Source organism: Schistocerca piceifrons, chromosome 8 (assembly GCF_021461385.2).
Source record: "Schistocerca piceifrons isolate TAMUIC-IGC-003096 chromosome 8, iqSchPice1.1, whole genome shotgun sequence".
NCBI lineage: Eukaryota > Metazoa > Arthropoda > Insecta > Orthoptera > Acrididae > Schistocerca > Schistocerca piceifrons.
This window is the reverse complement of record NC_060145.1, coordinates 429,148,362-429,160,716: the sequence shown is the minus strand read 5'-3', so window position 1 is coordinate 429,160,716 and position 12,355 is coordinate 429,148,362. Positions and strand designations below refer to the sequence as shown.

General features: G+C 38.5%; 1 protein-coding gene across 1 annotated transcript in view; it reads right to left on the bottom strand.

The window, feature by feature from the left end:
* Positions 1-12,355, bottom strand: part of LOC124711225 (serine/threonine-protein kinase Tao) — a gene marked incomplete at its 5' end in the record, with an annotated part of 153,862 nt that overhangs the window by 96,254 nt on the left and 45,253 nt on the right. Inside the window, 3 exon segments of the mRNA XM_047241184.1 lie at positions 150-284; positions 1,360-1,527; positions 8,858-9,033. Coding sequence (XP_047097140.1) covers positions 150-284; positions 1,360-1,527; positions 8,858-9,033 — 479 coding nt within the window.

Sequence of the window (12,355 nt, the reverse complement as noted above, 5' to 3'; positions counted from 1 at the left end):
CCAACTATCAACATTTGCGTGGTATATTTGTCTATGTGGGCAGAATGGATGTTTTTGTCCACTTCTTGTATTAAGACTAAGTGGTTTCATTCTTTGTCAAGGTATACGAAGTTCTAGTGACTTACTCAGTACCTAACATGTTTACATACCTTTCGATCAAGCTCTTGCTGATGTCTAACCTGTAACTTTTCAAGTTCTTTACTAAACTGTTGTAACAGAGACTCGTATTCTTTGTCCAACTGTTGTTTATGTGCTTCCATCTCGAGCTTGCACCTTTCTTCCAGCTGTGAAACAACAACAAATAATCTAAATTTTTGAAATTGTAAATTTATAATTTCATAATTGCACAGATACAGAATGTGCACTTCAAACACTTAAAGAATTAAAGAAAAAACACATTTTTAATTTCGAGGCCTTATTTTTGGTTGATCATTAAGGAATATTTGGCAGAAAGAAAAGAACTTCTCAACTACGGGTAAAAAAGGGAACAAGCATGAACAAAAAATGTCCACTTCTCTACCATTACAGCCTATCAATTGGGGATTTTGAATCTTTGGTTGCAGATCCTTATTCCCATTGCTTCCCAATGGTAATAAGTACTGCATTATGTTGGGAGTGACGAAGGCAAAAACGCCCTAAATAGTTTTACAATCTTTACATTTATACTATGGCAGTCACAGCACTTAAATTGCTCACGTTACTAAATCCACTGCAATTCCAACACTAATCTGATACAGACACTTTAATGTTATAAGTAATTGTAAGTAATTACAGCTATGTATCAGATGTGTACCAACTGTAAATGGTTAATGAGCAAGTCTGTCCACTGTCTATAAAATAGTGTGTCTATCGCCAACGAATATTGTTAAGCACAGCTTCATCATCAGGGCTACAGTCAGTTATCAAAGGACTTCCAAAGTGGTTTCAACACGCCAAAAATGTGTATTTCTGTTACACAAGACATTAAAATGCAATAACTTTCACATGTTGTTTAGACAATCATGTGAACATATAAAGTTCTCAAAGATGGCACTTCTAATGTTTTATGCAGAAAACTTAAGAATTAGTAATAATCCATGCAAGTAAAAAATATTGTTCTGGAAGATCTTTCACTTCCTCTCAATAAATTTTTTTCGAAATTTTGCACAGAAACTTCCCAACTGAGCACAAACAGCAGATAACATTTGACAGTTCTCAAGTAACTGCAAAATATTCACACATGCTTGGGAGAAATAAAATAAGAATGGAAATATACCTTCTAATGAAAAGCAGGGACAGCATCACAGACAATAAGCTGCAGTGGATCAGCTTTTTTATCTGCTTGTGGCTCTATACCACACTAATCAGAAAATAACATACCTTAAGTAAGGCAGCCTGATGTTCCCTTCTCATACGCTTATAACCAGACATCTGCTCATGCATCTCTTCTTGCATATGTTCCTTCTGCTGCTTGGTAACAATGGATGTTGTTCTGATAGTTGCAAAATTATTAGCTCCATGATCCTGGATTGCATTAGAATTACTGGCCTACAAATAAATATAAAAAATATTTCAGCACAAGCACTTTCAACAGTCAAAATGAAATATTTAAGATTTTTTAAAAAAAATTACATGTACTGTTTATTACTATAATGGTGAATAAGCAATTATATGTTAATTAAAACAGTACACAAACAAATTTGAAGCACTGCTCACATTAGCTTATTTTAGTTGGAGACAGTACGAGAGTCATTCACAAAATGCTTAGAAAAAGTTAGAAAAAATTATTTTGGGAATTTGTTTTTATTTTTTAACTTAGTCCCCTTTTAACTCTATATACCTTTCCAAATGGTGCTCTAACTTTTTTAAGCCATTCAAAAAGTTTGATTTCAGAAGGTCTTCTAAATAGGCATTGGTTTGGGCAATGACCTGTTTCGATATGAATAGCCATCCAGTGAGCCATATCTCAAGCTTCGAATTTTTTTTTTTTTTTTTTTTTTTTTTTTTTTTTTTTTTTTTTTTTAAAAATCACAGATGCAAACTCCAGTGAATATACGGGATGCTGCAATAATTCGAACTCCAATTCCATAATTTTGGCCATTGAAACTGCATAGGTGTAAACCCATGCACTGTGGTAATGGAAGAGAATCGTTATCATTTTTAAACAAAGACATTTGTGCTTGATTTTTTCACTTAACTGTTAGAATAACAACAAACAATACTTTCCAGTTATTGTTTGTACCTGTTTCAGGTAATCGGATGTAGCGGATTCTGTGAGCATTCCAAAAAATCTTGGGCATCAACCTTGCCAGCCAAATTTACCATCTTCGCCTTCTTTAGTGGCCATTTCCCTTCAAAACGCAATGTTTTCATTATTTCTTAAGTCTCTGGAGTGTAGTAGTGTACCCATGCTTCATCCACAGTTATGTTTTAATGCAGAAATCCAGTAGAATTTTGACGGAAAAGTGCCAAAACAGTATCAGCATTGACCACACAGTTGCATTTATTCTCTACCAAGAACAAATTCGGTACCCATCTTCCCACGATTTTTATCACACCCAACTTTTCATGGAAAATTGAAAACAATGTAATTTGCAATATGCCTGTGGCATCAACTATTTCGTACACACTGATTCGTCAATCACTCAAATCCATATTGTGGGTTTTGTCAATCATTTCGGGGATGGTCACTTCCACCACATTTCCTGAATGCTATTTATCTGTTATGGACGTATGGCCATGTTTAAAAACTCATTTACTTCAGAATAAACAGTTGCAAACACAGGAGCAGATGTGGTATGAACTTCATCCACCTCAGCTTTAATCCATTTTGCTGTTAAGCCTTTTAAACAGAAATGTTTAATCACCACTTTAAACACACTTTTTTCCATGTTGTGAATTAAACATGGGCTGGTTGCTTCCACTGACTGGAGCAATGAAACCACGAGATGGACATGACTGCAAATTTACCTGCTCTCTATCCAACGAACAATTATTTATTCAAATGTTTTTATTATTATTATTTACATTTTATGGCCTTCATGGGATCACTCTAGCCAACTTTATACAAAGAATTTTTCAGTTTCCTGTCAGCCCAGTACTTCTTCATTCTCTCGGATCTCATCCTTCTTTCTTCATTGGAAATCACCCTTCCTATTGTCTGTCTGTTGATTCTCGTTTGCAGTCTGGTTTGTTTGTCTGTGAATTTCCTAATTTTGTCAGTTTTGTTTCTTAGGTCTTCCAATGTAATCTGTAGCTTATCCATATCTTCCTTGATTTCTGAAATCCACTTTATGTTGAACTTACTATTCCACAACTTTTCTATTATTCTCCTGATGATCCTGTTCTCTGGTGTTCTGATTAGACGTCCAAAAAATGAAATGCGTTTCTTTCCGACTGTACTCATTACTGGTTCTATTTCCTTGTAGACTGTTTCATTTGTAACTACTCTCCAGTGTCCATCTTTCTGATACGATTTGTTGATGCACGTTCTTATGATTCTTCTCTCTTTTTTGAATATTTTGTCTATTTGTGCAGTGTTAGTTGTTTTGAAGATGGTTTCAATTCCATATGTTATTTCTGGTTGAATGGCTGTTTTGTAGTGTTTTAATTTTGTTGCTATTGACAGGCTCTTTTTGTTGTAGGTGTTCTTGGTGATATATTTTGTGCTCTAGTCAATTTGTTTATTCTGTAATGCCAGGTTGGCTTTCCATTGAGGTTATATGTTTTCTCCCAGATATTTAAATTTATCTACAATTTCGATTTCTTGGTTTCTTATGGCAATTTTGTTTATGAGTGGTGGGCCAGTTAACATGATGACTGTTTTTGCAAAGGATATTCCAAGACCAATTTTCTGTGCTATTTCCTGTAGTGAGATAACTTCTTGTTTGGTTTCCTGAATGCTGTTGGACAAGAGAGCAAGGTCATCAGCAAATCCTAGGCAATTTAAACTTGTGTTGTCTTTGGGTCTTCTAATTTGGATGTTCTTTGGCTTAGTCTTGTACCATTCCCTCATTATGTATTCTAAAGCACAGGTGAACAGGAGGGGTGCCAAGCAATCTCCTTGTCTTAAATCTGTTTTTATGATGAATGGCTCAGAGAGTTCCCCCTGAACTTGACTTTTGATACAGTGTTGGTTACGGTGAGTTCTATCGATTTGATTAATTTTGTATGGAGACCAAAATTTCTTAAGATTTTTAACATTGAAGGTCTATGGACACAGCCATATGCTTTTTTAAAGTCAACGAAGGTTATCACAAGAGGTTTATTTCGTTTCTTGTAATATGCTACAGCTAATTTTAAAGTGATGATCTATTCTGCACAGCTTCTCCAAGGTATTCACCTAATTCTTCCTCTAGTTGCTCTTTGATCCTCTTTTATAGGATTCTGGAGAAAATCTTGTATGTGCAGTCTAAGAGAGAGATACCTCTGTAATTATCTGGGCTGCTTTTATCTCCTTTTTTGTGGAGTGGGTGGATTATGGCTGTGGTCCAATATTCGGGAAACTTTTCTGTTATCCAGATTTTTGTTAGGGCTATGTGTAAGCATGTTTGAACTGTATCACTTGCATATTTCCACATTTCTGCAAAAACTTGGTCTTCTCAGCATGTCTTATAATTTCTCCATCTCTCTGAGTGCCGTTTCCACCTCTTGGATAATTGGGAGGATTTATTAGATCAGGTGGAGTCTTGATGGGGTGTGTCTGTATTAATTGCTAAAAGTTCCTGGGGTTCTTCACAATTCAAAAGTTTACTAAATGCTTTTGCCATGATTTCGGCATTTCCCTTGTCATTATGTGCCATTTTTCCATCTTCCTTTTCCAACATTAACATGGGGAGGGACAAATTTTTAAAATTGTCTTCCAAACGTTTTGTGAAAGCCTCTGGAATTGTTTTTTGTGGTAATTTTCTTCTATTGAGTCTATTAGATCTTTCTGTGATTGTCTCTTGGTTTGCCTGATAATTTGTGTGAACTTTTTCCTGATATTTTTGAGGTTGGTTGCATTTTCTTCCGTTTTGTGTGTTTGAAATTTTAACCATGCATGATGCCTTTCTTCATGAATTTTGTCACATTCTGAGTTCCACCAGACATGTCTTTTACGTGGTCTCAATGGGGCTAAATTTTCTACTTGTTGCCTGAGAATTTGAACCAGTTCTTCTAAATTATGTCAGTTTTATGTTTTGTGTAACTTCTCTATATTTATCATTTCTAATTAATTGGTGGGGATCGAAGTTCCTCCTTTGCTTATTGCACTTTGGTTTCTTTTTTCGTCGTGTGAACTTAAGTTTGATTTTGACAATATAATGATCTGAACCTTTATCTACCCCTCTTATACTTTAACATTGTAGATTTCTCTGTGGAAGAATTTGTCCATAAATACATGATCCAGCTGCCATTCTCCTTTTCTCTATCAGGATGTTTCCATGTTTTAAGTTTGTTTGGCCTCCTTTTGAAGTATGTGGACTTTGAGATCAGTTTGTGTTCCCTATAGAGTTCAAGTCTCTGACCATTCTTATGTCCACCCCCAGTAGCTGAGTGGTTAGTGTGACAGTATGTCAATCCTAAGGGCCCGGGTTCGATTCCCGGCTGGGTCGGAGATTTTCTCCGTTCAGAGACTGGGTGTTGTGTTGTCGTAATCATCATCACGCCGAAGTGGCGTGCATCCGGAGAACGGTCTACCTGACGGGAGGCCCTAGTCACACAACATTTACATTTATTTTGACCATTCTTATTTGTTTGTTTATGTGGAGCCCATTCCCCAATGATATCCTGGTATTTCTTTTCTCTTCCAAGTTGGGCATTGAAGTCCCCTAACAGGATCTTAACATCGTTAATATTTACTTTGTTTATTGTTTGGTCAAGGAGATTCCAAAACTTTTCCACTTCTTTCCTAGTCTTTGATAGAAAATTCTTCTCATTAGTAGGGCATGGGCATTAATGATGGTATAAATTTTGTTGGATGCTTTTAAACTCAAAGTTGCCATTGTAGGGGAGATGGCTTGAAAATCGATAATCAAATCTATTATTTTCAAATTGACTATAAACTCAGTTCCAAATTGGGGATGTTCTTTCATAACCCTTATTCCAGGTTTCCCATTGTAAACTCTGTAGCCTTGTGATTCGAATGGTTCTTCTGTAGTATTTCTCATTTCCCGGAGTCCTGCTACTAAAATTTTCTGTTTATCTAATTCATCTGTCAAATTCTTTAATTTTGCTGCTTTAATTAGAGAATTAATATTATGAGTTGCAATGTAGTTGATCTGATCTTGTTTGATCCTGTTCTTATGAACTGGCATAAGAATGGGTGATTGCCAATGCTCCGATTCATTGACGCCTTCTAGGTGGCTACCCACCTAATCAAATGTAGCCTTCTCCTGCATTCTTGGACAGGACAGTGGAAAATTTTTCCTGATAGACCTTTCCATGGTTTACTTTCAAAGGTAGTTAACCTTGGGTGGAGCAAGCTCCGATTTACAACTATGGTTGTTAACCACAGAGGCACAACCCTAGATGTTTGCATATGTGTAACAACAAAACAATAATGATGACCCTATACTGAAACTCAACATAACTGATTTCTTGTGTCCTCTGCTGAACTATGTATTCCAAACATAACCAATTATAATTTTAAATGGAGTTCAAAGTGGTGGGCTGCTAAGCCTTTTTCAAACACATCAAACTACGCCAAGCGTAAATAACACTAATCAGCAAAAAATATATATATCTTACACATTAGTTTTCACAAATTTGTTGCTTTCATCACCTGAGGCACTCTATTACACTAGCTTCACGACCACCACATCCTACGGGACACCAGAGTTACCATCCTGTCAATGTCAAGGATATTAGAAAGAGAGCACACACACACACACACACACACACACACACACACACACACACTCAGTGGATGGACATTGGACATGTCATTATCCAATAAACTATCCTGGAAATTGCTTTAATCCGTTTAGGGGAACTTGACGACTAGTGTAAATATATGTTACTTTGAAATAAGTACAAATTTCATGTTTTGACCTGTTGCCATAACTAATGAGACTATTTACCAGTTTAAATGATAAAAACTTATTTTCTCTTGAAAGTAACAGATTATGGACACAGATTTACACTGAAATATTCGCCACCATGGATGATTCCACATTAATGATAACCAAGAATAATATAAGAAAATGACAGTTACAACTCTGAATATTATATACAAGTGTTTACTTGAACTTTCTGATTACTCCGATCAACTCCTGTGACATGTCGACAGAGCATTCACTGCAATCACTGTGCTTATGCCTGGCTTTATTTTGGATAAAATTACCTTACTAATGGTGTGTAAGCCATTAAAAAGACACTGTGTGCAAAACTTATAAACAAAAGTAAATTTCACACATGATATGTCACTGCCAAGTAACAGCTCTATGAAAACTGGATCATACATAGAAAGAACCACTACAGTATAGTACAGAGGGTAATTGAAAGAAATACAACGAGCCTAAGAGAAATAAGTTTTCTTCAACAACAGTAATGACACTGAAGGCTCTGTAATTTTCAATCGTCTCCTTGACATTACAAAAGGTGGGACATGGTTCCTGATAGGCTGTGTGATCACCATGGATAGAAATGTGTGCTCTGTAACCTGCTCCAATGCTGATCACAAGGTTGGAAGGTGTTCCATTCCTCCACCCGTATGGTTGACAGCTGCTGGATGCTTGTTGATGCAAGTGAATGTGCTCAAATCGTCTCCCCAATGTATCACACACATGCTTGGTTGGATTTAATTTGGAGGAACGGCAGGCCAGTTCATTCCGTGTGTATCCCCTTGTCCCAAAAGCTCCTTCACCTGTATTGTTTATCCACTAAAATGAAGTCAGGGACAAATGCACCCCTGAAAATATGCATATGAGGAAAGAGCACGGTGTCTCAACAATGGTCACCAATGAGTGCGAAGGTTTGGAGGCCATTATGCTAAGGCAATATTAGACACCATCACACCACACTACTTCGTCCTTCCAGTTTCCTGGCATCTTTTCCCCATGTGAAGTCGTCCAAATATTGTCTCCAGACCATGTTGTAATGAAGATCACCATCATACTACACCATAACTGCTTGCAGATTGACACACATTGTTTTTTTTTCCTGTTCCTTTAACAGCCTTGTATTGTGGGACCAGCCCTATTTGGTGCAATTGTCACAATGACCTCACACCATGTGACATTGAACTTTCTGCGCCTGACTGAGACCTCTGGTAATACGCTCCCACACTTTTAATTCATTTCCACTTAGCAGTTCGTATGTTATGTTACCCTGTCTAGCTTGTCCTAAGTTTTGCAGAGCAGTGTACTCTCCATATGAACAATGACGTGCATGTTTGAGTTAATGAAAATCTTCCATTCCAGAAATGAATATAAATAAAATTGAGGAGATTATGGATACGTCATAACATTTTTCGTAAACAACCTAGTGTTATTAAGGGATATGAATATAAAATGGAAGTATACCCGCATGAAACTTATTGTAGAACGTCTTATGGCACCCCTTGGGCAAAGAAAGAGGCAGTAAGAAAGGAAATAGAGCGTATGATTAGTTGGAGGGTTATTGAAACATCGCACTCACCTTACTGCAGTCCGATTCTCGCAGTTGGTATTAACACCAGCAAAATAACAGGTGGTTTTTCCTAAAATAGCAGGCACTTTTTTCCTCTAGCAAGATAAATGTTTCAAACAATTATCCACTGTCCAGTACCAGTTATATAATTTTTAAGAGCAGTTGAAAGAAGTCCAGATACAAATAACCAAATAAAAAATATAAAAAACAACAACAACTACTACTACTCTAAAGAAATGAGAACAAGCAATGCCAAGCAACAGCACACCTTGTGCCTACGGACCGAAGGAGGATAATTGCCATCATTGCCATCTGTGGCCGGGGGAAGACTATTTGTTGAACTGCTTTGCGAAGATGCACTCACACCCACAGAATGGATTGAATGCTCAGAGGTTATACTATTACTCTTGCTACTATCTCCACCAGTTTGCTCATCAGGTGTGTCTGCAACAGAGAAAAGCGTTAATTATAACCAGACATGACTACCAGCAAAGGGCATCGCATTTTTGCACGTTTATTTATTTTCCATTAATAACTGGAGGTAAAAAATTTAAATTATAAAACATTACACTAAACCAATTAAGATTCTGCTCCCCCCAGCACCACCCAGGTCTATTTATGGATAGTTTCAAACAATACAAAATTTCTGGCACAAACACAGTGTTCTGTGAAATATACCAATGCGGAACATCTCCATTTTTCCTCCTACATCTACTAATGTAAATATTATTTTCTTCATAATTCTTTTTCTTGTCTAATTTGGATACAGTATGTAAAGGAAAAGTGAAAATCATTTTACAGAACTTATCTTTTTCCCAGCCTTATTAAGTGTAACTTACATTACATTGATTATAATTATTATTAATCATAGAAACATTTTTCACAATGAAATATTTGACATTTCAATAAATGAAACAAAGTGCACTAAAAATATTACTCTGCATATCAGCATTTAAGGATTGACATACTTTATTTAAAAGTCTTATTTTTCTTCTATACACCAACATGATCTTTTTCAAAGATTTGTAGTTCAGGAAGTATTACTAATGTGACAACACAGTTTGTTCAAGAATGTGAATCATTTGAAATTCCTTGTATCCCATTTTTTTCTGTATCTAAAAATGTATGCTTTGTTAGTGAATGAAATATCTCAAACATAACATTTTGGTTTCAAGAATAATCATAGTAAGATTTAATACACACGTCTAAATATTGTCTCTTAAAAGTAGAACAAAAAATAATGCTCTTAGAAGAGCACACAGGAAAAAAACTAAAAATACCTTCACTGCCCCTCTCTCTCCTCTCTCTCACACACACGCATGCGCGCACACTCTGGAGGGGGGCTGAAACTTGGGCAAAGCAGCATCTTTCCTTTCTGTTCATATTCAACATACTGATCTCTCTTTCTCTCAGAGAGGGACAGGGAAAGGGGGGGGGGGAGGGGGGGGGAGGGGGGGGGAGGGAGAGAGAGAGAGAGAGAGAGAGAGAGAGAGAGAGAGAGAGAGAGAGAGAGAGAGAGTGTTTGTCACATTTAGATTTTTTTGTGGTGTTTTAGGGTGCAAAACATCTAAGGTCATAAGTGCCCATAGAATTCTGGGACTGTGAGGGTAAAGAAACCGTTGCGGGGTCCAATACAAAAAGGAAGAAAAAACAAATCTAAAACATCAAGACATTGCGGAAGAGTATCTAAAAGACGCCGATAAGGCACCAGAGTCACCAGGTAGAAATCAAATCTCTTTTGTCATATTACTGCTTTCTAAAAAATTTAAAACGCGAGCCACAGCTCGCATGTCACCTGCTAAAATGTCTGGCAAAGCAGGCGGCAGCCCGACCCTGAGACATAAGTGGCTAAAATAGGGGCAGAGGATTAGAAAGTGTCTGACAATTAACAGTTTGCTACAGAAAGGACAGCTGGGTGCAGGGTCGCCACTCAACAAGTGACGGGGATGTAGTAAACAGCCTGATGGAAGGAAAAAAGCTCTGCTGTAAAAATTGTGCACTGGTTGAGAAGTCTGTATTGAAACTTATCAGCCCCGACGATAAAAGCACAGCCAACACCTTGGGCAGACTTGGAACCACCAGTGTACAAAAATATGCTATCGGCATCTTGTGAGTGAAGTTCAAGAAATTTGCAGTGATAGGTCATCTCGGAAGTTGACTCCTTCGGGAATGAGCTGAGGTCAAAACGAACACAAACCTGTGTCTGAAGGAAAGGTGGTGAAGGGCTCTCCCCCATTCAGAAAGCGGCAGGAAGTGTAAACTGTAGCCGCTGAAGCAGGTGAAGAAGGCAGACACCGGGAGGCCGCAGAGAAGAAACGTACATCTCGTACTGGCGCTCAAGAATGTAATCAAAAAAAGGGTCAAAGGTCGGGTGGCCTGGCATCGAACGAAGTCGACACGCATACCTACCAAGTAGGATGTCGCGCCGGTATGACAGCAGTAATCCACTGGCTTCCACGTACACACTCGCAACAGGGCTAGTACGGCAGGCACCAGTGGCGAGACGGATCCCCAAATGGTGTATTGTATTTAGATGGCGTAAGATAGACGGCCGTGCACAGGAGTAGACAATGCGTCCATAATCCACCTTGGAGCAGACAAGAGATCGATAGAGGCGGAGGAGGACAGTCCGGTCAGCTCCCAAGAAGTGTACCACTCAACACACGAAGGACATTGAGGGACCAGGGACCGGGTGCAGCGTGCAGCCAGGTACATGTGGGGAGAACTACTTTGCATCCACGAATGAGAGAGCATTTTGGCCCAGTTGCAAGGACAGTGGAAGACGCAAACGGATTTGGTAGCAGAAAAGTGGAAACCATTTGTGACACTCCACAAACAGAGAAGGTCCAGACAATGCTGAAGACAGTGTTGCAGGAGACACGTCCGCTGGGAGCTACAATAAACAGCAAAGTCGTCAACGAAAAGAGAGCCGGAAATGCCAGCTGGAAGGTAGTCCATAATGGGGTTGAGGCTATGGCGAAGAGGACAACACTCAGTACAGAGCCCTGAGGCACCCCGCTCTCCTGTGAAAAGGTGTGGGATGAGGAGGAACCCACATGTACCTAGCAAACTCAGTCTGCTAAAAATTCCCGGATGAAGTGGGAAGCTGACCATGGAGGCCCCATGTGTGCATTTTTTTTTTCCATCAGTCTACTGACTGGTTTGATGTGGCCCGCCACGAATTCCATTCCTGTGCTAACCTCTTCATCTCAGAGTAGCACTTGCAACCTATGTCCTCAATTATTTGCTTGACATATTCCAATCTCTGTCTTCCTCTACAGTTTTTGCCCTCTACAGCTCCCTCTAGTACCATGGAAGTCATTCCCTCATGTCTTAGCAGATGTCCTATCATCCTGTCCCTTCTCCTTATCAGTGTTTTCCACATATTCCTTTCCTCTCCGATTCTGGGTAGAACCTCCTCATTCCTTACCTTATCAGTCCACCTAATTTTCAATATTCGTCTATAGCACCACACCCCAAATGCTTCGATTCTCTTCTGTTCCGGTTTTCCCACAGTCCATGTTTCACTACCATACAATGCTGTACTCCGGACGTACATCCTCAGAAATTTCTTCCTCAAATTAAGGCCGGTATTTGATATTAGTAGACTTCTCTTGGCCAGAAATGCCTTTTTTGCCATAGCGAGTCTGCTTTTGATGTCCTCCTTGCTCCGTCCGTCATTGGTTATTTTACTGCCTAGGTAGCAGAATTCCTTAACTTCATTGACATCGTGACCATCAATCCTGATGTTAAGTTTCTCGCTGTT